At 33.2% G+C, this 27,222-nt stretch overlaps 1 protein-coding gene across 6 annotated transcripts; it reads left to right on the top strand.

The window, feature by feature from the left end:
* The first annotated feature begins 2,119 nt into the window (after positions 1–2,119).
* LOC124365754 (tRNA wybutosine-synthesizing protein 3 homolog) lies at positions 2,120–9,958 on the top strand. Of its 6 annotated transcripts, none has more exons than XM_046821749.1 (5): positions 2,120–2,410; positions 3,308–3,576; positions 4,253–4,426; positions 6,583–6,723; positions 9,756–9,958. In XM_046821749.1, the coding sequence occupies exons 1-5, from the start codon at positions 2,224–2,226 to the stop codon at positions 9,882–9,884; spliced, it is 900 nt and encodes a 299-aa protein (XP_046677705.1). In that variant the 5' UTR covers positions 2,120–2,223; the 3' UTR covers positions 9,885–9,958. The 6 variants fall into 6 exon arrangements, with proteins under 6 accessions (XP_046677705.1, XP_046677706.1, XP_046677708.1 ...); XM_046821750.1 differs by having other exon boundaries at positions 2,121–2,410; positions 3,308–3,561; XM_046821752.1 differs by having other exon boundaries at positions 2,122–2,415.
* The last annotated feature ends 17,264 nt before the right edge of the window (positions 9,959–27,222 follow it).

Raw genomic sequence — 27,222 nt, 5'->3', positions numbered from 1 at the left:
ACCTGACATATCAGGCCACTAAGGCTCGACTGCCTTGCCAGCTGCTTATGCGGTAAAGGGTGGTGATGGTTGTTTAGCTAAAGTGGGGACTGGAAAGCAGTAAGGTAGAGTTTGACTTTTTAATGAATAATTTTTCTAATCCAATTTACCTATACTATACTGTTTCAACATTTTCAGTTCTTTATAATTGTTTTTCTTGCTGCAATACTTGGAATTTCAATCATTTCACTAAAAAGCTAAAAACATTTTGTAAGCGTCAAGTATTAACAACCACATATTTTGGTCTTTTCCAATTCCATATTTCGTATGGATTGTTTTTGATAGAGGATTTCAACATATATCGACCATATTCTTATGATATGATATTCCCATACAATTTTTTGATTTAAACGTAAACAATAGCCTGACATTAGTCCATGGCATACAGAATAAGCTTAAAGATTTTTATCCTTATAAGAGTGCTGGGCATGGAAAGATACCTTCCCTGGTTTTAAAACTTTTGCGCACCACTTTTAGTGATTCTTTTTAAGGATAATCTTCAAGCAGGAATCTTTCCTTTAGATCTTCAAAAAGTTGAGTGGTGCCTATTCGCATCATGTTTATGTCTGACAATAAAGAAGGCATAAACAATACAGGCGTATAGTAATTCGACCAGTTATTGTCAAAATCTTTGAAAAAATTGTCCATTAATGCAATATTAAGAGTCAAATATCTCCTAAGCAGCATGTTCTTTTTCATGGTTGTTCCACAGTAACTAACCTTCTTCAGTTTCAGGAACATGTTCTAAACTATTTTGGAAACTCTGCTTAAATAGTCTGTGCCTTAATGAAGTTCTCTAAGGCACTTGATAAGGTTAGCCAGCAAATCATAATATCTAAAAGATACGGAATGTTTGGGCCACAGCTTGAAAGCTACTTCACCAACAGAAGTATTGTGGTTCGTCGAGTAAATGCTTACTCTACGCCTTTTACTGCTCTTCTACGAGTCCCTCAGGGGGTCACATTTGGACCCTCTGTTGTTTGTTTTATAAACGATATCGGAGGCTCCATCTGCTCTGACTTTAATGTGTTCGCTGACAGTATACAAATCTTTACAAATGTCTTTACTCATCAAGATCAACTGACTCTTCAAAGAGGTCTGGAAAGAGTCAGTGGATGGTGTAAAATTAACGGCATAGTTCTCAATGTTCAGAAGTGCCAGATCATCACTTTTAGTCGCTGAGTCAAAGGTTTCGTCTATAATTATCTAATTGGCGGCACTGCACCGAGGAGTGTGTGTACAATGAGAGATCTTGATGCAATATTAACCTATATCCTAAATAAACAAGATTATTTGAGGTTGAGTGGTAGAGAGGGCTAAATAGCCCTAACTCCGCCTCTTGAATAAAGGCATATTTCATTCGATTATGTACTGTACATAACATCTAGATCTAATGGATTCGTTGGATTCATTTTTAGATCCACAAGACATTTTTAAATCACCTCAGTCTCTTGTTATTCTGTATAAGTCTTTGGTGCCACATATACTTGAATATTGATCTATTCTTGGAATCCTTATCAGATTGGACATGTTACTATGCTGCAAAGGGTCCACCTCCATTTTATCAGGATACTTGACATCCGTCTAGGATACCCTTACTGAACTTGAAAGTCAGTTTAAACTAGAGCTTCTCCAACCAAAGAGGAAACACTGCTACATATTGTTCCTGTTTAGACTTGCCAACGGACTACTGGATTCCCCTGACCTAAAAAACTGTAATATTACAGTCCCAAGAGCTACTGTACTCTATTTTCCGTCAAGGATTTCGACCCACCTACTATTCCTACAACACAGTAATCGCTAAATTTCTTCGTACTAGAAGTGACATTTCTAAATCAGTGTATCTATATTCTTAAAATGAGTTAAGTGACTCAAACACATTTATTCATTTAATAAATTATAGAAAAAGTTGTATATTCCAATAGTTTTCTACCTTAAATAGGCATAATGCAATTTGAATTTAAAAGTAATGTAACTTTAATACTTATCTACTTAAAGTAAAACAAATCAATTACTAAAAAAATCGGCAAACTAGTAAAGAGCAAGGTAATATGGTAAACAACTATTTATCGTATTTTTTTTAAACTTTTGAGTGTTGTCGCAGTTGTTATTTTTTTTGTCTGTGTGTTGTTTAGTTTAGTTTGTGTTTGTTAGTGTTTACCTAGCCCTAGTCTATACATAAATATGTCAACGGCAATGGGAATAGAAATTAACAAACATTTCGCGGAAAAGAAGAGATTAATTAGGATGAGTACAGATTTAAGTCGTAAAGGAGATATAGATGAACCCATCAAAGAAATTATAGAATTCATTAACAATCTTGAAGAATTTGTTACTACAAGTTCATGTTCTGGAAGAATAATTATTTTAAGTAAGGTGGGATTTACTTTCACATTTAGTTGTTATTCAACCAATACACATATAGCCTTAATATAGAGTACCCAGAGTTAAAAGTAAAAGACTAACAAAAACTATTTAAAACCACCTTTTACCCTAGAACTGCTAGTTTATTATTCTCTTAACCTTTTTGACTGATAATTAGACACATTTAAAAAATATCCAAAACGGGTAATTGTTTACTTTAGCCACTTCAAAATATTTGTCAGTTTTTCTTGAGGTAAATGCTTAAAATTTAAGTTAAAAAAACATTACAATTGCATTTTTTAAAGATTTTTAATCTCGTAATTGACCGAGCTAACAGTAATGCCTCTGGCCATCAGCGAAGACTGTGGCTGCAGCGTGCTGTGCGCCCAGATGGCAACGAACGAAAACCATCCCTTGAGATAGTACGGATCAGTAAATTATAAAATTCCAAAAGGCTGATCACTAATGTTCACTAAATATTATAAACTCACCAATTCATATAAACCTGTAAGGTCTAAAACAACGAAACAACAGGTGTATCCTCAGCTAGAGAATATTGGCCACCACATTTGTTGCACAAAGAGAAGGAATTTAAATAAAATATTTTCCTGGAATTGTTCAGTATTTTAGCATAGATCATAACTGCCCAGAATAACCTTTTTGCAGGGATATGCTTAAAATGTAACATAAAATAATTATGATATTTACTTGAAATTAGTTTTGTTTTTAGTCCAATTGCTTTTAAGAAAAAAGTACTTCTACGTAAATGTACTGCCAACATAATAAATAAAAATGTTTAAAAAATAAAAATATTTTAATTGCTTAGGCTATAATATAAGAATTATTATTATATAATTATATATATATATATATATATATATATATATATTACGTGTTGTCCCAGACAACTTAGCTCGCCTCCGGCCTGACTTGGTGGTCATCGACCGTGACCGGAAATCAATTAAACTGGTCGATGTCACCATGCCGTACGAGGACGGATGCCAGTCTATTGTCGAGGCACGGGAGAGGAAGTATGCCACCTACGATCCCCTCGCCCAGACTCTCCGAGCCGGCGGCTTCCATGTCACCGTGGATGCCTTTGTAGTCGGCTCTCTGGGCGCGTGGGACAAAGCCAAGACCCGACATATATATATGTGTGTGTGTGTGCTGTTTGTATGTACATATATATATATATATATATATAATATAATAATAATATTATTATTTTTAGAGCTATAAAATATATTTTATTTATTTTTTATATAGATAGTTAACTATCTTAAAAGCACTTAGTATATTTATGAAAAGATCCTGAAAATATCAAGTAATTTTGCTAAAATATGCCGAAGTTATACCAAAAACAATAAATAGTAACTTACATGAATTTGAGTCAATTTTTCATTAATTATTAAATTATTATTTCAATATATACATACAGTCAATTATAAGACTTAAAAGCATACTGAAGGAGGACAAACTGATTTCAAATGAAAAGATGTCCTAAGTAATGACCGTAGAGATTTTTCAAAGAACTTATATGGGGTTTCCTTGATAAGTTTTCATTTAAATCAAACCTAGATACTTAATCTGACTACATTTATTAATCTCACTTCAATTACATAGATCTTTGCTGCAATTTATTGAATGAATTCTTAAAGTTGTGCCAAAATTACCAGTTTGGGACTAGAAGCAAGACAATAGGCTATAAATTATGCCATAGCTACTTTATTGGATTACTTGTTATTCAAGTCTTATGTTCTGAAGACATAATTATGTTCAGTGCAGCAATGTCATTACCAATGAAATTTTGATCAAATTTTGTATATTTTGCATCTCAATCTTTTTTTAGGAAGATGGAGACAGCAGCAAAAGAGGATGTAAGTGGATACTAACAAGTCATACTACTGTGGACTCGTCGGAAGTGCTGGAAAAAGTTAAATGCTGTGAGAAAAATATGGTCCTGAAATTTGAGCCATTTATTTTACATGTACAATGTGAAGATATTATCGCTGCAAAGAAAATGGTAAATTTCACTAGGTTATTCATTATTTTTTTATCATGTGAATCGGACATTCTGGTTGAATGACAGAGTGCTTTTACTGTAAACAATGATCATCTGAGATCTTGATGGTGAATGATAATTTCACTCCGTACAACCGAGAAATAAAATAAATTGATTCAAATACAACTACGACATTGAACAAAGATCATGTCACTGTATGTCAGACGTTCTATAAGAAAATACATTAAACTTGATTGTTTATGTTAATTGCATTGTAAATTTGCAACATTGTGAGTAAGTTACTCTACTGCACTTTGCACCTATTTGGTACAAATATATAAATATATTTTGCTGATTTTCATTTATATTCTAACTTGTGGGCACTAGGGATGGGAGCAGGTAAGGAAGTGGACCGCATTAATTGGTGAAGAGAGTGCGAGGAGTGATCTGTATGGGGGCAGTGGGTCGACTTGACAGCTTTAAAATATGAGCAACTCAACCAGATCTGGTTGATTTATGAGGACAGTAGTTGATAAATGACATAATTATGGAGAATGTTTCAAGTGAGCAGTTATGGGCTTGAATATACAGTACCAGAATATCAGTCTGGAACTAATCAAATGAGAATCACCCTTGTCAGGGCATACCAGTTCCAGTGTTAGGTATGGAACATGTTGTCATCTGACTATTCATCGGTCGATTCCATATCACATAATTTCATTGTTATCAGAGCTGGCAGGAAGTACTATGCAGACTGCAATACAAGGGGCGCGCTGTTTTACTCAATTGTTCATTGTCACAAAATTTATTTTCATTCAGGAGTTCTGATCCGGAGATAGCCTATAGATAATTTTTGAATCTGTCAACCTCTATCAATATCAGAATCTCCAACATCATTCTTAAAATTTATGATGGCTTCTTCCATGGCATTGGTCAGGGAATATAGATATCATCCTACTCTTTAGTTTTACATCCAGGGTGTCAATTAGCTGAATAATGCTTCTGCTTTTGAAAACTGGAGTCTATATTGACAGGTTTCATTGTGAACTGGACTGACATGTTTCTGTCCCTTTCTCTCAGTACTGTAGCAGAGGTTTTAAGTCCGCAATTATTTTGTCTATGATGAATGATATAATCATGAAAATGAGAACATGCCAATGACTTTGATTAATTTTCATTTTGCTATAAAAACCAATATAGTATATATTCAATGAATTTTGATCCTTTACACCTAATATACATATGTATATATATATATATATATATATAAATTATATAAAAAAAGTCTAATGTAAATAAAAGTCGTTTGATAGGTATTTGGTCTTCCGATCATATGTTAGTTTGCTTATTTAAACGCATATGTGACAGATACGGCCAAATACAAAATAATTGAATCGGAAAAAGTAAGCGCTCTGTGGTGTAATGGTAGCACATTCACCCGGCAAGTGAGAGATCCGGGTTCGACTCCCGGCAGAGCAAGTACTTTTTGTGATTCAATGTTTATTGAAATTATATATATTTATTTATTTTTAGTTTGTTTTTAACTACATTTATGTTTGTTTAAGGGTTTGACGTGAAGTTTTTGTTGTACTATAGTAAAAAACATTCACCCAGTCCCACCGTGTGAAGCCGAGTGCAAGAAACATCCTTCACAATTATTTTTAGTTAATGCCAAAATATACGAATGGATCCTGATGAGTCTATTTCAAATAATATCATCAGAAATGTAACAGGATTTCGACAATTACCATCCTTAAATGTTATAAAAATACATGTAACAATAGCAAATGTCTGAAATCCTGCATGTATTGAAATCCCCTTCAAGTCATCTGTCATCAATAACAAACTTTGCAAATAATCAAGATTACCATCAGAACTGTATTTGTCATGCCTAAAATAAATATTTAATTGAGTAATAAACATTTTTGTCTATTTATTTACTAAGCATTTTGAGTGATTTGTTGAAGAACAAAAATTAATTATATCACTATAGTTTGTAATATTACCTAATTTATATCATCAAAAGTTACTTTGCACAAGTGGAATCGCTATAACATTTCAATTATAAGTAAATCAAGGTAAATGTCATGTTAGATTAGATCTAACACATGAGTGATTGCGTGAATTTCTACAGAGTACCTGTGGATTAAACTAAAACTAGATCCTTATTGTTTTAGCAAAACTGTGCATTGGCAGCGGGTTTCAGAAATTCAGGTTCTGTATTCGGTCGTGGTGGAAATATCACATTTGCTGTTCGTGGAACACATGGTTTGGAAGTTCCTTTGTCTGATGAAGAAAGGCTTCTTGTGACTGATGACGTAAGTGAAATTTAACAATAGTTAGAATATTTTTTTGTTCCAAGTAAAACCATAAACTCTTATTATTGTTGGTTTAATATTCTAGAATTAAATTTACCTCTTAAGTCATTTTGGACACTAAAATCATCAGTCTGTATCCTCAGAATGGAAATTCATATAAATTGGTTTACCAGAAATTATTTTACTGAAACCTCTTTACCCTTTTCATGTTTGTAGTAAACACATTGATTAAAACGTATGTTGATAGTGTAAAAGTTAATATATTAACTGAACCTCAGTGTTGAGGCATATCTCATGAGGGGCTGGTTTGTACCTTCCAGTTGATCCCACAGTGGGTACAGCAAAAACCGATGTGTAACAAATCTGGGAAACCTTATGAATGTCAAGGAGCGGCACATCACTAACTGCAAATGTCGAGATTCTGGCACCATTTTCCCCCTTAAATCTGAAATATGATGGTTGATTCTGCCCGTCAGCTCCCGTGGCCTGAATTCCAGGTCATTTCTTATTTGTACATTTTTATAATTATGTAAAGCTCATCTACACATTTTAGCATTATGGAAAATGAATTAAAACTAACAAAAACAATCTTTGATAGTGAAAAATATTTTTTGTAGAAGTTACACACATAGTTTGAACTAGTTTTTGTCATGCTAATTACCCATAGCTATGTGTACTTATTTTATTAAGTTTCATTGACTTATTTAACCCTTTGAGTGCCACAGTGTCGCTAATTTTGACGGTACGAAAAGTGCATAAAGTGCCAGCGTCGCCAATTTTGACGTTTCGTATTTTGATAATATTTTATATAGTACAAGATTATTTTGGCCAAATAATCAGACGGCTGTATTCAATAGGTTCCAAACTATCAATAAATACGAGTTTTATGTTCTTTCTCTACTATTTTATCTGCGAAACTTACGTTGTTTGGGTACTTATCAAGAAGCCACTATTTTTGGACGAGTTTTCCTTATCGGGAACAAAATAAATTACAGTATTAAAAACAACTGACTTTATTTAACCTATTTTGGAATTTACAAGTTATTACGACAATCAATTAAATTAAAACTATTAGAACAACGTTTCATTATTCGAAAATGTCAGGTCATTCATGTGTCTATTTGGAGACGATTTGGAGATAGGAAGTATGACTCATCGAGTATTTGTCGATTCATTATGGAAGAAGGAACGTATAATGAAGTTTATTTGTATCTCTGATAGGGAAAACTCGTCCAAAAATAGTGGGCTGTGATAAGTACCTGTACGATGATTCTGTCTTCCAGTCACGCGACGTAGCGGACGAGTACCGTGTTGCGTAACGGCCTTTCTTGTTGTTTATGTGCCGATAACCAAGCATTTGAGTAAATACAAAATAAAATAGTAACTTATACAGTATTTTACTGTATTTCTTTACAAAAGTAATGTATGATTTGATTTGTGTTCAAGCGAAAAACGTGAATTTTCAGTGTAAATATTATTATGGTTATTATTTAGTAAATGTAAACTTTTATATAAATATGTTAGCAAGTATTTGTTTCTAAATCTACTAATCATATTTATTTGTGTTGTATTAATGTTTTATTAGATTTATTGGGAAAACTACATCATTACTAAGTAATTTCTAAACTCTGACAAATGAAGTACAGTTTATAAAATGTCGGTAGCGGGCAGCATTTTTTTAATACATATAATGCCATGTTTTTAAAATTCTAGAATAAGATATTACACATGGGTTTTATTTAGAATTATATGGCCTTTATAATGGTATAAAGATAAAAAATCTTAAAAATACCGTATACACACAAATTAGGTCAAAACTTAACTTTTTATACAAAAGTAAAAAACTTTTTTTATAAATACTAAAATTTTTATATTTTTATAAATCAAATTTTATTTGTAGCGATATGTATCATATTCTGCATTTAATAAGAAAAAAAACAACAACAAAATGATGGAAATCTGTTTGGTAGTTATTTTACAACAGCCTTTTTCCCAAAAGCTTACAAATATGCGAAAAACAGCGTGGCACTTTATGCATATGCCTTCGGAAAATACCCGTGGCACTCAAAGGGTTAATAATATATTCAACATTAAATACTAGTAAGTGACATTAGGAATAAATTTAAAAAGTTTTCCTTTTATCAATTACTGCATCACTGTGGCCATGATCTGTTTCCAGTGACTCAGCCAATGGTAGCGAGCTGCAGTGGTAGACAGATTGTTAACAATGAGCGCTCCCTCATAAGATAATAGATAGGATGATGAAGTTGCTGTCACGCCGTGTTAAAAATCTAGCTGGATTTAGAAGGCAATTTGGCTTTGTTTGGTAATTAAATAAAATTACTGGCCAATATCTATATCTAAGTAATACTTGAATTTATAAGGGCATAAGAGTTTAAGTAAATAGGTGTTAGCATAATGCCATAGAATGTACTCAAGATTCTCTGTATAATTAAGGCAGGTACGCCCTATATCCTCCCATCCTAGGTAACCGGAAGAACCTGCTATTTTAGTTGTCGTAAATCACTGTAAAGTGTGATGTTGCATCCAACTTGCCTTACACATTTTGTAGTTGAGTACCTGCGTTGAGTTGAGTACATGCTCTGGTAACCGGAAGAAGCTGCTATTTTAGTTGTCGTAAATCACTGTAAAGTGTGATGTTGCATCCAACTTGCCTTACACATTTTGTAGTTGAGTACCTGCGTTGAGTTGAGTACATACTCTGGTAACCGGAAGAAGCTGCTATTTTAGTTGTCGTAAATCACTGTAAAGTGTGATGTTGCATCCAACTTGCCTTACACATTTTGTAGTTGAGTACCTGCGTTGAGTTGAGTACATGCTCTGGAGACACACTGTATAGCAGTCCCCACCAAAATTATTCTTGGAATGTGCAAAGACCAAGCTGAATGGAACTTGAGGTATTTACAAAGTGAAAACACAATGACACTAATCCGATAAGAATGGTAATAATTTTCACATATTTAAAATTTATTTGTCTCTTTCATTAGTTTTAAAATATGTTTTTTTTCCAGTATATAAGACACATAGTCGATAAAGCAAACAGTAAAATGTGTGAAAATATGAAGAAGATAGAAAATTTCTCAAGAGCTGTCCACGATTTAAAAACGAGTAAAGGACATCCAGGCTTTGAAACAACGTGACACATTAAAAAAATCTAGATAAGTTTCTATTTTGTGATTGTATATTTTATGTAAGATTAAAAGTTTTTGTTAAATTTGTGTTTATTTATTGTAACCATGAGTATTTTTATTATGTGTATAGAATATAATTGTATAAAAATTGACATCAAACAATGTTTTTAATACATTTTATTTTGATTCAATTGTAAAAAGTGATAACTCATTTCACACTTTTTCAGAATTTTCATAGAATTATATTTTAATATGTGCCTGGGTGTAAAAAACAGGATAAGTTTAAAAAGTACACTCCTTTTTAGATAAATTTCAACCTCATATAATATTTAATAGATTCGTCGTTTAGAAAAGATAAATATCAAACTGTTGTATAGTAAAAAAAAATGTAAATATTTATGAGAAGTCAATTATGAATAGTAATAATGAATAACAATAATATTTACTGTTAAGTCTCCTTCACTATCCTTATACAAGCTTTTACCTGTTTTCGTATGTACACCTCTTACCAGTAGTGTAACTAGGACCTGTCTGTGGAGGGGGGGGGAAGAACCTGATTGTACAGAACACGACAATGGTGGTGGGGGGTATGGAATAAATTTAAATGTAATGAAATGATATACGCTTAATCAGTGGTGTAGGTACGGTAGCTGACACTCGTGGAGAGGTTATGCTATGTCACCCCCTAACGTGACTACTCATAATGTTGAGTTTGTAAAAAATTGTTACAGTGTCACCCAGTTATTCTCCAATATAATTACACCAATAGTGTAGTTTTACGGGCACCATCGTTATCACAAAATAACCGAAACCAGCAATGTCGAGCGTGGATGCTGCTATGGATGGCCACCGAGCGATCCTGTTCTTGCAAGCAGCCCGCCTGTCTGGCATTTGGTGTTAGTTCAGAAATCATCTTAAGCTTTTGGTTCCCAGGATAATTGTTAGAGAGGGCTTATTAGTCCTAACTTCGCCTGGTAAAATAATACATTCTTTACTTTACTTCTAATATTCATTAAAACATAGAAGGTATCAGAAACCATCATGAAGTTTAGCACTGTGTCAAGAATTCTTTGTTTTAAGTTTGTTATTGACGATGGCAGGTTTGAAAGGATAACAGGATTTCAGACATTTATCATTATTATATGTTACAATAGGTATAAAACAGTGTTTCTAGGATTGGTATCTACCCTCTTCGTTAGGTGGGAGGGGGGATATTAATACATACAAAAATAAAGAACAGAAAGGAGAAAAGAAGGGAAAGAAAAGGGTTCAAACATACCCGAAAGCTGTTTGGAGTCCAGTCCAGGCGTTGTCACTGCAGAGAATTTAAGTCCTAAGCACAAGAATTCCTTTCTGTTTTTTTTTTTTTTTTGTACGTATTAATATCCTCCACCTGACATAGAGGATTCATTCTAATCCTCAAAACATTGTGTTACACCTTTTTTATAATGATGGCAATGTCAAGAATGTTTGAGACTTTTTTATTGACTCAATGTATATATATAATTAATATTGGTACAACATTTGAAATAGCTTCATTGTAGTCTGGTTTCAATACAATATTAATATAATTGCTAAGTAGGTTAACCTGTACTATGATGTAGATCTTAAATAGTTTTTTATCAAATTTAACTCTCTAAATGATTATTTGCCGGAGGCTACTGGTACTGGAATTGTGTGAAGTATTTGCAAGGCAGGCTAAGGATTTATATGACTCATCATCCATTGAATTTATATAATTTAATATTTCCTTTGGTTTCAAATTATGAGGGTGATAAAGAGTTCCAGGACTTTTTATATACAGGGTGCATTATCAATGTGATGAGCATGATTTTATTGTGACACGACTATCCATCGCAGTGTGTTTGGTCAAAATACTCAAAAAAGTCAAAATACTCTGTTACATCTGGCACTGGAATAGAGATTCTTCAGGAGGACATGTGGGAAGTTATTAACAATTTAAGAACCAACAGTTCTGTTGCCTTTGCCCACACCATATCTGGCGACTTCCATCACCCAAGAAGGATGACGGCGGGTGTAGCAGTGACGTTTGCAAGACAGTTTGGGAAACCGAAGATAAAAGATCGACTCTCAAAGTTCCTGGCCTTCCAGAGGGAGAATCCGCAGGAGGCAGCAGTTTACAGTCTCATAACCAAGGAGCACTACTACGGTAAACCAACAGAGGAGGACTACAACCAAGCATTTCTTGAGCTAACTCAGGATTTTAAGAAAAGAACATTAAGCACTCTGGTGTGCTCTCCAATGGGATGTGCCCGAGATAATGTTGAAATAGGACACTTTGTGAAGAACATCAAGGAGTTTCAGAGGGCCACTGGTGCTGCTGTGTTAGTCATCACCAAAGATCAACCTGGGGCTCTAAGACCATTGCATCGAGGACTTTCCTTTGAGGCTTTTCTGAAAAAGTTGAAAGAAGAAATACAAAAGCCAAATTTGTCAAACCAGTCCAGCACAGCATCGACTTCTTTGCCTGTACAGTCTCACCCTACAACTAAAAGTTTTCTCCACCAAAATAAAAATCAAAGTTTTTTAGCCAACCTGGACACTTTTCCTCCCCTAACCTAAATTTTGCTGCAAATGTAAATAGCTCCTCCACACAGATCAAATCCTCTCTTAAAAATAAAAATAAACTTTCAATTATGCATCAAAATATTCAACATTTTTTATCTCGAAAACAGTCATTAGAAATTACTAGCGGACCCGGCGCGCTTCGCTGCGCATTTCAATAAGTTTCCCGCGGCTTCGCACGCAATTTCCCGTTGAAAACAGTACACTATATTCACTTATTCATTTTCTATCACATTCTAAACATTGCTGAGATAATTGATAGTCGTTCCTTCGTGAGCTTCTTGGGCGCATTATGAAGGTATGTACCACATTCCTGATACTTCTGTCAAAAAAAAACAACTAAGGTTGATTTTATAACATTCTTTATATTTGTAGCCAACGTAAGATAGTAATTATGATATCTGCATTGCTCTTCTGATCAAGCATGAGCATGGTTTATATTAAATAAATATTGCAGTTAAAGGTGAATTTTTACGTCAAATTTGAATTGTATTATCTGGATAGTAAAGTCTATGTTTAACAGTGATAAGCTTACTCTATGCTTTAAAACTATAAGTGTAGTAATTAAATTATATATAAATATATTTTTTGTCGCATTATATATGTTTACAAAGAACAGCTGATTAAAAATTTGAAAAGACTCTTTCACTTAATAACATATGTTTGCTGCAATGCATTTCTTACGGGTATTTCTGTAACCAGTGGGGCGGAATCCTGAATCGGGAAAGGGATAAAAAGTATCCTATAACCTTCTACAGATCAAGACGAACAAATTAAAAAAAAAATTAGGCGAATCCGTCCAGCCGTTTGTGAGTGATGCTGTTACACACGAACAGTTTCATTTTTATATAATAGATATTAGATGAAATTAAACCTGACATTTTAATTCTAAGTGAGCATAGCCTCAAAAAACCGGAGATTATAAATACTAAATTAAATAGCTACAGTGTTAAGTCATACTATTGCAGAAATCAATTCAAAGGTGGTGGAGTTATAATAATGTGCCAAGAATCATTAAATGTAATAAAAGTTGAAATTCCTGAAATTAACCAACTTACTACAGATAAAGAGTTTGAGTGCTGCATAGCAGAGTGTAAACTGGATGGTCTAGCGTTGGGAATAGTTGGACTGTATAGAACCCCTGGAGCAATGTATGATAATGTATTTTTGAATAAACTAAATGTAGCTTTAGATTTACTATGTAGAAAATTTAAAAACATTGTATTTGCAGGTGACATAAATATTGATTGTTTGAAAAAATCTAGAGTTTCAGATACGCTGAGTAATATATTAATTCAGAATAATATGATTTCCATGGTAAATTTTGCAACTAGGATTACATTGAATTGTCAAAGCTCTATTGATCACATTTTTACTAATTTACCTAAGAATCAATTGTCAGTAACTGGACTTGTCACAGAGCTATCAGATCATGATGCCCAGCTTTTGGAAATCTCCTACCAAAGTTTAAAGACCTACAAAAACTATTATACACAATTTAAAAGACAATTTTCAGAAATAAATATACAAAACTTTCTTATACAATTAGAATCTGAGACATGGGTAAATCTTTATCAAGCACAGGTTGATCAAAAATATGATGTTTTTTTATGACAGTTTTATGTACTACTTTAATACATGTTTTCCAAAAGTTTAAAACCAGAATTCGAAATTGTAACAGGATAAATTGGTTAAGTGATGAGTTAAGAAGACAGAAAGAGGAAATAATTAGTTTAAGCCAAACAATAAGGGTTACTAAGGATAAGGCTATGAAGCAAATAATAAAGGATCATAAAAAACTTTACTATAGCAAAATAATTGAGGCAAAAAGTAAATATGTAAATAATAAGATTATCACTTCAGATAACCCATGCAAATCTGCATGGAAGATTATAAATAACGAAATAAAACCAGTCACAGAAATAAGAAGTGAAACAAAATTATCGATTAATGGTGAAACAGAAACTGATCCTTTAACAGTCTGTAACATGTTTAATGATTACTTTGTAAACATTGTTGATAACTATGTAATGCCAAATATTACCAATGATGCTTATGTTTTACCTACTTTAAATACTACAGAAAATCAAAATAGAACCCCAATTAAATTCTGTATCAAACCAATAAAAGAATTGGAACTGGATAAAATTATTACTTCTTTTAAAAACAAGTATTCAACTGGTTTCGATGACGTTCCCATGCCAATCATTAAAAGAGCTAAAACTAATCTAATTAAACTGTTAACTCACCTTATTAACTCCTCATTTATAACTGGTATATTCCCCGATAAATTAAAAATTTCAAGAGTAAAATCTGTTTTTAAGAAAGGAAATACCACTGATCCAAATAATTATAGACCTTTATCTATTTTGCCTATATTTTCAAAAATCTATGAAAAAGCTATGTATATAAGACTAATGGAGTTCCTTGAATCTAATAATGTATTTGATAGTGAACAACATGGTTTTAGAAAAAATAAATCCGTTATTACTGCTGGTATTGATTTTATTGGAGCAATTGTTGATGCAGTGGACAGAGGAGAATATGTCACAGGTATTTTCATGGATCTGTGCAAGGCGTTTGACAGTGTTTCTCATGATAATCTCATTAGTACCCTTAGTAATTTGGGTATTGTTGGAACTCCGCTAAATTGGATACAGTCTTACCTAAACAATCGAAAACAATTTGTAGAAACAGCTTTTAAAAATGAATTCAATCAATTAATAAGTGTAAACTCAAATCTAAGAACTGTAATTAATGGTGTCCCCCAAGGATCTATTCTTGGGCCTATATTATTCTTATGTTATATTACTGGATTACCGAAGACTGTTGCTGGTAAAATGTGTCTATATGCGGATGACTCGAATCTTATAATTTCAAATAAGTCTCTAAAAGAAATAGAAACCCAATCCAAAAGTAATTTAACATCAGTTAAAAACTACTTTTCAACAAAAAATTTGCTACTTAATCTTGAAAAAACTAATTATATTTTATTTAATACAAGGCAAAACAGATGCTCAAGCGATCTTGATATAGAAATTTCTCAAGTAAAACTGACACAATTAGACAATGTAAAATTTTTAGGAATGACATTAGACAAAAATTTAACTTGGAACGAACATGTAAATAAAATTTTGAATAAAATAGCTTCTGGTTTATATGCGTTGAGGAGTATATCCAAATTCTGTACATTGGACGTTTTGAAAGTAGTGTATTTTGCTCACATACACTCCCATATAAATTTTGGTATTGTACTATATGGTGCAACTAGCGATAAAAATTTGCAAAGTATTCTTCTTCTTCAAAAAAAAGCTATACGGATCATTCTCAATTTAGATCTACGTCAGTCAGTAAAACAATATTTTTCTGAATTGGGTATCCTAACAGTGTACAGTATGTATATTTTAGAAACGGCAGTTGCAGTTAAGGAAGCTGGAGACAGATTACCGGTTTTGGGTTCGTCTCATAGCTACTTGACCCGAAATCGAAACCAGTTTGCAATTCCAAAAGTAAACTTAGAATTTAGAAAAAAAAAACCCATTAGTAGCAGGTATAAAATTTTTCAATAGTCTTCCGCAAAATATTAGAAATATTAATGACATTAAAAGTTTTAAACTCAAACTTAAAAATTATTTATTACATAAAACAATTTATTCTTTTGATGAGTTTTTTTCTGAATGACAATACGATGTAATTTATTAAGTATATTTAAGTGTATATTATGCTTCATACCATTATTATTTAGTGATCATTTAGATACCATTATTTTAATAAGCTTCTCAATTGTAATTTTGACGCCATTTTGTATTTGTATATTGAATAATGTATGATGTACAAATTTAAATAAAGATTGTTTTGAATTTGAATTTGAATTTATGAATTTGGATAATGTAGTGAAGGTTCTGCCCCTCCAAACAGCAGTAGGAGTGGTAGCACGCATCTTTGCACAAAGTCTGTTTTTCAATTATATCACAGCACGTTGGAGTGCTTGCTTGAACAGCGGTATGCGATCAAGTTTTGTGTGCGGATTGGAAAAAATGCAACAGAAAATTATAAAATGCTTGAAGAGGCCTTTAAGGAGAAATGAATTTAGAGATCTCAGTGCGGAACGTGGTACAAGGCCGTCAAAGAGGGCCGGGAGGAGGTCACCAAAGAGCCTCGTTCTGGACGAACCAATGAAAACATCCAGCGTGTGCGTGAAGTTTTCAGTTCAGACCGTCAGTTAAGTATCTAGTTAATTGCTGACACCCTGAACTTGTCAACATTTGCGGTACATTGGATAGTAATGGAAGATTTGCAAATGCGAAAGGTCTGTGGAAAGCTTGTACCAAAGGTGTTGATTGAGGTGCAGAAAGAAGTTCGAGTTTTGCGCAGTAAAGAATTGTTGGAATTGATTAGAAATGATCCATGCTTTCTAAACTTTACTCTAACCTGGGACGAATTCTGGATGTTCGAGTAAGGAACTAGGAGTCCCCCTCCCCAAAACGTTGAAAGGTCAGGAATTCATATTTCTTGTAAGTACTGTCAGCGGTTATAGATGAACATGTCTGACGCTCATCATTTGCATGCAGTGGCAGTCACTGCACACTGTTTCAATCCATTAAACGATAAGGATATGTTTACTCAGTTTGTTTTCATTACTGTCTGTGACTTAGGCTGTTTTAACTTCCATCTAATTGTGTAGTTTTAATATGAGTTTATTTTTGAAATTATAAAGAGACACACAAACTATCAGCTCTTTAAAGCTAAAGTAATAAAGACAGAATCTATTCCTGAGTATGAAGCACCGACTGCAACAACCAGCTATTTAATGCCTATGTAGACATGGACATAGGTTTAATATCTGATAGTCTGTAAGCCAGTGAAAAGGTTGATATGTCCAGTGGTTTAAAACAAGTTTTTTACTAAACTGTTTGTTCCCGAAAAGACATTTAATTACCCTGTAAGTGAACATAACAATAAAGAAACATAAGTTTTAACAAAGCTGGTTAAAGAAGTGGCATTGGCTTGCATATTCTAAGGAGAAAGATGGTGCATATCGCAAAAAATGTCATTGCTTTTGGACCCGAATATAATGGTAAAAGAACTCGTAAAAAATGGGGTTTCTGTTGGTTGCTCCATTTAGAAAATGGAAAGACGCAACAGAAAAGTACACAGCTCATGCTAATGCAGACTACCATAAATCTTCAACTATCATTGCTGAAAACTTTCTCTGAGTGTATACTGTTAAAGTATGTGAATTAGTTACTCTACTTGACAATCATAGGGCAAGGATAAGGGGCAAAATCGTGGGTATTTGAGGTCCATTGTTGATATTATCATATTTTGTGGAGAATATGAAATTCCCTTAAGTGGTCATAGAGATTGTAGGCTGCTAACTGTAGAAAGTCCTCCAAATATAAACGGAAAGTTCAGAGCCGTACTTAGATTTTGTGCTGGAACTGATGAAGAATTCAAGCAGCATTTAAGTAAGTATGCGCAAAACGCAACTATTCTACCCTAACATAAACTACTTGTTGCAGGTTCTCGTAAAAGTCTTCCTCAAAATTATCGCCCAGTCTCAGTTGTCCCTACTTTTTCCAAAGTCATTGAATCCATAATGTATAATCAACTTAGTAATTATTTTGAAAAAAATAACCTCCTTTCTGAATCTCAATTTGGATTCAGGACAGGCCGTTCAACAGTTGCTGCAGTAACCAAAGTAGTTCGTGAGGCATTGCAGGCATTTGAAAATAAGCAGTCAGTTTCTCTTTCTCTATTAGATTTAAGTAAAGCATTTGATTGTGTTCCATTAAATAGTATTTTAACTAAATTAGACTTTTATGGAATATCTTCAAAGTCTATGAAAATTATTGAGTCGTATCTAATAATTCGTAGACAGTATGTAAGTTTAAGAGGGACACAATCATCACTAATAGATGTTTCCTTAGGCGTTCCTCAAGGTTCTGTCCTTGGACCCTTCTTTTTCCTTGTGATAATTAACGATTTATCAAAAAATGTTGGTGTGAATTCTGTCATCTATGCTGACGATTCAACTCTGTTCTCCTGTCATAATAATCTGGAAAGTTTAAAGGCTACAATGACTGCAGCTCAAAGTAATGCTCAGAAATGGTTCACAACAAATAAACTTCTCTGCAATGAAAGTAAAACGCAAATATTGCTTAGCCTTTCTCAAAACGAACACCAATCTGTTAATTTACTGGGAATTTGTATTGACACGAAATTGAGTTGGAATGATCATGTTAACGGATTAAGCAAAAAACATTCGAGAGTTGCTTTTCTGTTTTGGAAATTAAGATCTATAATATCTACTGAGTACCTTAGGACAGCGTATTTTGGATTATTCCAATCACATATTGCTTATGGCTTGATATTATGGGGCCATTCTGTAGCAGTGTCAGATCTGTTAATAATCCAAAAAAAGGTTATTAGAACCATTTGTCATGCTGCACCATTAGATCATTGCAAATGCCTATTTATACAATTACAAATACCTACCATTATTAATCTCTACATTTACCATATTGTATTATACACTAAAGCTAACCTCAGAAACTTTTTCATTAGAAATCAATTTCATATACACAACACCAGAAATAAAAATAAGCTTGACATTCCTCAACATCGACTGGCCAAATTTGGAACATCCCATATGGTAAATTGTGTAAGATTTTTTAACAAGCTTCCAGAAATTGCTCATGTTACTCTCATAAGTAATTTAAAAAGAAAATTTTATTTGTGGCTTTTAGATAATCCATTTTATTCAATTGACGAGTTTTTAAATATGGATGTCAATATTCAGTTTTAAATCATTGGGTTTTAATTTTAAACTATATATTTATTTTCAACTGTAAGGTAAATGTTTTTGAGTCTCTTAAATCTGTTTTGTGGTTTTCAATAATAGTTTGTTTCTATATTAGTATGTTTTATACTAAAAAGTGTATTGACAATGCCTATTTCATTGTATATATGATCAACGGCAATAAATATCTTATGTCTTATGTCTTTGTCAGTATCTACAGCTGAAGTTGGGAGATCCTTTTTTTGTCACTGAAGAGATAAAAAAGTATCTTAGAAATTACATGGAAAATAATCCACTTACAGGATTAGCTCTACTATCAGTGCATTACAAAGTTTCCATAAAAGCAGACGAGGTATTTTGTTTTAAGATGAACTCAGAAGCTTGTTTACTTCAAATGTTTGAACCAAATTACCATTCTAACTTGATTAAAGTTTTGTTTATTCATAATTAATCTTGGATTAAAGGGTTTTATACAATAAATTGTTGCCTAAAAATGTTTAGTCACTATATTTGTTTTCTGATGTAAGCATGCCTTGCTCCTGTTATGGCCTCCTCCTCGAAATAATTTCTTGGCTACATCACTGTTGACATGCTTCCTTTTAGAATATACAGTATCCAGTTGGTCTAAATAAGATTTTCTCGTTAATGTGATCAAACTAATTATGAAACATTATAAATTTAGTATTCTGGTGTAATTTACTTGCAAAACTAATTAATGAAGATACAAAAATATTTTGTCTCTTTCTGGAGTCAAAATTATAAATTCATAATGATCTCTATTCTATCATTTGATGCCAGAATAATTGAAAACAGCATCATGTAAAACAAGTGCATAGAGATAATATCATGCCGTAGCATAAATTAAAACATGGCTATGCTACATCCATATTATCACATTAACATAGACATAAAAAAGAATATGACCCAAGACATGAAAAAGTATGTTAACTGAATTATTAATTTAGTTAGTATAATAATTAAAACTAAATAGTAACCACAAGGAAATTCAATTACTGGTATAAGAATAAGACTAAAATCAACTAGAAGTTTCTTCTAATAAATGGCGATATATTTAATTAGGCAACTTTAAAAACGCTTTTTAAAACTATAACACACTTTGAAGTAATTCATCTTGATTAAAAATTTCAATTATGGACTTGCTACCAAAAATTAACACCTTCAGTGTGGCACAAAACATGTACCATCCTGAGAACAACTGGAATAGTAGCCAGATAAACTGCCACAATCAATAAGTTGTCAATTCTACCTATAACATGTTGTGTACACCTTTAGTGCATTACAAGACATGTACCATCCTGAGGATAGCCAGATAAAACTGCCACAGTCTACATGTTGGACAATGATACATCTCTACCTACAACATAAGTTGTTGACAGTTGCTTCAGTATGGAATGACACATGTACCTTTCGGAGTAGTAGCTAGATAAACTGTAGAAGTCTATGTTTTGAATTTGAATCATCTATACGAGGTATGGCTATTAAATAACGGGACTGATATTGTAAAAAAATTTATTTTCATTTTAAACATAATTACTTATTATCACCTTCAATATACACCCCTTCTCTATTCCTGCAACGCTCCATGTGAATTTTCCATTGTTGGAAACAATGCTGAAAGTCATCTTCTGTCAACTCTTTCAGGAGTCTTGCCGCTTTTTCTTGAACAGCTTCTACGGATTCAAATCTCGTACCTTTCAATGCAGATTTCACCTTAGGGAAAAGATAAAAGTCGCATGGTGCTAGGTCTGGCGAGTAAGGTGGATGTTCTAACACTGGGATGCTGTACTTGGTCAGGAACTGCTTGACAGATAACGCGGAATGAGCTGGCGCATTGTCTTGGTGCAAAATCCATGATTTGTCCTTCCACATTTCGGGTCGTTTTTTTCTTACTCTTTCACGTAGTTTATTAAGTACCTCAAGACAGTAATGTTGATTAATTGTTTGACCTTCAGGAACCCAGTGTAGGTACACAATCCCACGAATGTCGAAAAAAACAATCATCATTGCTTTAAATTTTGACTTGCTCATTCTTGCTTTTTTGGCTCTCGGTGAAGTTGAGGTCTTCCAATGCATGGATTGGTGCTTTGTTTCCGGATCATAAGTAAAAAACCACGATTCATCACATGTTATTATTCTTTCCAATAAATTTGGGTCATTTTCAATGGCATTCAAAGTGTCAGTACAAACATTTTTACGAGCTGCTGGTTGATCAATCGTAAGAATTTTTGGTATTATTTTTGCACACACTTTTCGCATGTTCAAATTGTCATGTAAAATTTGCCGTACACATTCTTGATCAATGCCCACAGATTTAGCAACTGCACGAATGCTTAATCGTCGGTCAGACCGAATCAAATTAGCAACTTTTTCGACATTGTCTTCAGTTTTTGATGTTGAAGGAGGACTACCTGGCCGCGAATCATCTTCCACGTCTTGTCGACCATCTTGAAAACGCTTAAACCATTCAAAAACACGAGTCCGCGATAAACATTCACTGACATACACTTCTTTTAGTAAATTATAGGTTTCGGTAGTGGTTTTTCCAAGTTTAACGTGAAATTTAATAACAATTCGTTGCTCTATTATTACGCTAACCATTTTTCCGGCAAAACAAAATAACAACACTTACATAAATGAAGGTTATGACACAACGATGTTGTTTACAGAAACGAGACTAACTGCATTCTGAAGAGGAAGTCTCAAACTACACAGCTGTTGGTCATTGTTGGTTGGCGCATGCACACTCGTTCCACTGCAGCGTCAGTCCCGTTATTTAATAGCCATACCTCGTATAGAAGGGATTTGACCTTAGCAAGGCTTTTGAGTGCCTGGAGATATGATACTAGCAAAACTTATAAGTCTGGTATCCATCAGAAGTTGTTGTCTGTAAACCAGCCCTCATTGTGCACTATGAACAACTTTCTGCCCCTGGATTTACAACACGATTCAATAGTTTGTGTTTACAAACTTCTTCTCCCATGCCCAATTGAAAGTGCATCACTCTATCTATTTCTGAAATACTGATCTTGATCTTCTGTTTATGTGTTGTTTTCTTTCTGTTTTTTCTTGGAAGTGCTATTTCCAATGTGAATAACATGGCTCTTCTTCAATTTAATTCTCTAAAACATGGACCAGTAGTCTTCAAATTCATAGAAAAAGCCTTCTCCTTGGATTCCTCACTTTATGTATCAAATACAAAGTGAAGCCGCTTTCCATATGGCAAAACGAACAAGTCTCATATGATTGGAACTGATACAGAATTCATGCACAGCAAGAATTGGAAATTTCAAAGTTACACTGTGCTACAATCCTCTTTCTCAGAAACAATCAACTAAGCCTTGAAGACTATACTGAAGGAGGTCAGCATTACAAAATCTGAAAGTGACCCACAAACCCATTTCAATTCAAATTTAATCAATAACGTTTTTGTCAATGTTCCTATTGATTTGTCTCACGCTTGACATGTCACGAAGCCAGAGGCTACTCATCTTGATTGACCAGTCCATTAGTTCTCTTTCACTTTGATAACTGAAGCTTTTCAGGGCTGTTATGAGGATTTCTAGCAATGCAGCAATAAAGTTCATTAAGAGCAGTCTGCCTGCCAATTTATCACTGCAATATTTAATTAATCATTAGTGTCTTCCACATTTCCAAATTTCGAATTTATTTTCTTTATACGTTTTCTTCCCCTAAATGTCCACTTGATTTATGTTCTATTAGTATTTTCCCTGCACTGTATCAACAATTCTTCTGTTTACTGAAAGTGGTAACATTTTATCAAAATTTACATCTCGTTTCGTTCCTACCACAGCTCTTCTTAAAATTATAGAAGATATAATACTTGCTATGGACAAATGGTAAAACTACAATCTTGAACTTGTTTAGCTTTTTTAAGGCCTTTAACTGGATGTTTCACTATCTTTTGCTTATAGAATTGAAGAAGTATAGTTTTCTGATGGTTGGGTCAAGTGGGCTGGCTCATACACCAACAGCTTGTTGAGACTGACATGGGTACAGTAAGTGTAAAATACAGAAATTTCACTGGAACAGAGTTCATAGCAATCCTAAGATCATACATAGACTAAAATTTTCTGGATGTAGTACATCACTAGCAAGTTCTGTTCATGAGAATCTTAGTGAGGTGTCTAGCTGTAGATTATCTTTGGATATGAGGTATTTCGAGTGGGAACGAAACCCAAGGGGTATCCCAGGGCTCTGTACTGGGACCACTTCTGTTTTTCACTATACATCGATGACATGACCACTACTTTACATCCAAGACTCAGTTTTTATTTTCATGATTACAATTTTTCAAATTTACCACCACTTTACTCTTTGAAATATATAGTTATACAACTAATGAACTCTGATATTGATTAAATTGGTAACTAGACTTGCAGGTGTGGACTAAAACCAAAACTGACTACTTTAATAGGCTATTAAAGGGGAATTGCTAAGCTCAACATCAATACTGCTCCAAAACTTGATACTGAACAATACAAAACAGTTTACTGTGAAAATTTAAAACCTTGGAATAACTATTAACAAAAAGCTTAGGATACACTGATAAGGTGTCACTAATATGTAACAAGATTTTGCTTGCATACATGGAATCAGCGGTTTGCTCAATGCTTGCTACTGGATGTCATAGTATAGCTGATGAAGACTCTAGTTTTCTCTCACTTCAATTATGGTTAAATGATGACCAGTGATAACTGTTGACTTTTATGATAAAATTCAGTGTGCACATAAAATTATTGTATTCGGTTCGTTTCCATTATAATTTAATGTTCATGATGTATCTCCTTTTTTCAGTGATTATCAATTATCAAATTTAATTGAATACTGGGAATGTTTATATTTAATTTTTTATATTTATCGCTGATAGAGTATATTGTTGTTAAAATTAAAATCAATGAAATATCATTGCAACAGTTACGGTCAGTGCTGTAACCTTACAGTTGATAAAAGTGCAAAACCTACCTTTTGTTGTGAAATGTCGCTCCTGCTCTGTAGATTGAATTAGTAATGGTTAAACATCCAAAAAATTTAAGTGAGTTTCATCGGCTTTTAACTATTAAAAATTGTAACTATAAAAAAATTGGTTGACCTAATGCTTACGTGATCAGAAAAAAATTCAGTATTAAAATTGTGACACATAGTGTTAAGGAGCTGCTTCCCAATAGTTAGTTGTATGTAGGAAGAGACTAATTGCTGCATACTGTAGAATGTCACAGAGACACAGAGAACTTCTTGAGACTGTTTGTTGTGTACTAAACTTTTCAATTTAAAAACAAATACAATTTAATATTTTAGCTAGTTACTATTTGTATTTAATTAAGTTTATTTTTTAAGCCAAATATTTCAATTTCATTACTGAAGGATAATCACTTTAGTTGATATAAAAAATTGATACGTCTGAAATCTTTCTTTCTTCTTGTTTGCTGAATTTCAGCAGGTTCTGCTTACTTTGAGCATGGAACCTCGATAAACATTCTTGTATGTATGACCAGTTTTTTTTTTTTTTTTATATTACCTTATTTATAGATTTAAGAAAACTTACAATTTCCAGTATTATTTCCATATCAAAGCTCGTTAAAAGATCTTTCAATATACAGGGGTGAGTCAGAAATATGGTAAAAAATATTTTAAGATGTGATTCTAGAGCTAAAAATAAGAAAAAAAAAAAATGTTATATAAAGGTAGGTCCGGAAACGCACCATTACTGAGTAATGGCTGCTGAAAGATTTTGCTTTGTTTTCAGTTCACCTGGTGAAATTAAGTGATTCTGAAAGGTTTTGGTCTTACTTTTTAATTAAAATAAGATAGATTTATAAAGAAAATCACCTGAAAATAAATCAAATAAATCCACTCTAGAGGTTGTAGTGTGAATAGCTTTTTAGAAAATGTATGACATTTGCCAAACATCTAATAACAAAAATACCGTCTTAAATGTTTGTTGTCGAATAACATTGTTAAATGACCAGTAAAACAAATGGTTTTTCCTAATACAGATTGTAGAAAAATTTAATTCTGAAAACAACCATAATAAGCAAAGTTAACTAAATGTGTAAAAAGGTTATGATATTGACTCCTCACGTATTACACTACACAGCCAAACTTTTGCTGTTTTATAATAAAGAATGAGTATCTGATTGGTAAACAGCTGGTGAAAAAGAAACATACATTTAGTTCAAAATTTTATTTTTAAATACAATAAAACATCTACAATCGCTTTAAGTCTTACCGGAAGATTAAAAAATGATGCTCTAAATTTACCTCCATTGTTCAAACTGCACGCGTTTAGGCGTCTTCTCATCAAGTTTCGGACCCGTTAAAAAACTCCAGGTTTCTGCTTAATGGTTTCTATTCCATTAGAAATGTTAAATCGGAGTTCTTCAATGGCATCTATTGGGGAAGAGTAAACTAATGTTTTTAAATAATGTCCCCAAAGGTAAAGTCCAAAGGATTTAAGTCCGGTGATCTTGGTCAGCTGGTTTAAGCTGGCCATGAAACTGGTCCACCTCAGCCTATCGATTGATTTGTGAAACTCTCATTTTAGGTGTCCACGAACAGCCAGAGAGAGTAGTGCGCAGGTGCCCCGTCATGCAAAAACGACATGTTTTGGCGCAAATGCAGAGGTACATCATCAAGCAGGTTTGGTAGTTCGTCTCTTAAAAATTTCAAGTACACCACGCCATTAAGCCTGGGAGGAAGCACGAGTGGGACTAAATGATCTGCTAAGATTCCAGCCCAAACATTTACTGAAAACTGATGTTGTGGGCGATTAGGTTTGATAGCATGAGTATTTCTGTCTGCCCAAATGTGGTTGTTGTGGAAGTTAATGATAGCTGTTCTTGTAAAGTGAGCCTCATTAGTAAACAAAATTGTATTTAAAAAGTTTGGATCAGCACATTTTAATAGAAGCCATCGACAAAAAACAACATGGGGAGCGTATAGTCTTGTGGCAGAAAAGTTTGGACATGCTGAAAGTGGTGTGGGTTTGTAACTGGTAATCGTGTAGTATTCTCCGAATACTAGATTGGCTGACATTGAACTGTAGTGACAATTCTCTAGTGCTCTTTTCCAGGATAATCAGAAATGTCATTAAGAACCAACTCTTCTAATTCAACAGTCCTACATGATCGGGCGATGCCTGCATTACTATGCTCAGGAAGACTTCAAAGAACCTGTTTCAGATAGGCGTTGCTGAATATTGGCAAAAATCTTGCGCTTGGACACCTGCGGTTAGGAAAGTTCTCTTGATACAGACGTCTTGCTGAAGTACTATTGCAGCGTCCCAAACCATACATTAAAAATGCATGTCTACGAATTCAGAGTTTGAATACACATGAATATTACCTTCCATTTTAATAAATGAAACACACAACACAAAATCACTAATAAACATGGATGCAAATAGCTGGTTATAAAATATTTTAACACAAGCACATAGTATCTTTACAGTTTGTTGTTTTGTTCAACAATGAGGTGACATATGTCATGTAATAATAAATGACCAGCTGATTATTTATTATTTAAAAATATTTAAACAGTTGTTGTTTAAAAGAATAATTTATTACCAGCTGTTACCAATCAGATACTCATTTCCTTATTATAAAACAGCAAAAACATTGCTATGTAGTGTAATACGTGAGGAGTCAATATCATAACCTTTTTACACATTTAGTTAACTTTGCTTATTATGGTTGTTTTCAGAATTAAATTTTCTACAATCTGTATTAGGAAAAACCATTTGTTTACTGGTCATTTAACAATGTTATTCGACATCAAAACATTTAAGACGGTATTTTTGTTATTAGATGTTTGGCAAATGTCATACATTTTCTAAAAAGCTATTCACACTACAACCTCTAGAGTGGTTTTTATTTGATTTTTCAGGTGATTTTCTTTATAAATCCATCTTATTTGAGTTAA

Source organism: Homalodisca vitripennis, chromosome 7, assembly GCF_021130785.1.
Source record: "Homalodisca vitripennis isolate AUS2020 chromosome 7, UT_GWSS_2.1, whole genome shotgun sequence".
In the NCBI taxonomy this organism is placed as follows: Eukaryota; Metazoa; Arthropoda; class Insecta; order Hemiptera; family Cicadellidae; genus Homalodisca; species Homalodisca vitripennis.
Note: the sequence above shows the minus strand (reverse complement) of the source record. Positions and strands in the feature narration are given on the sequence as shown.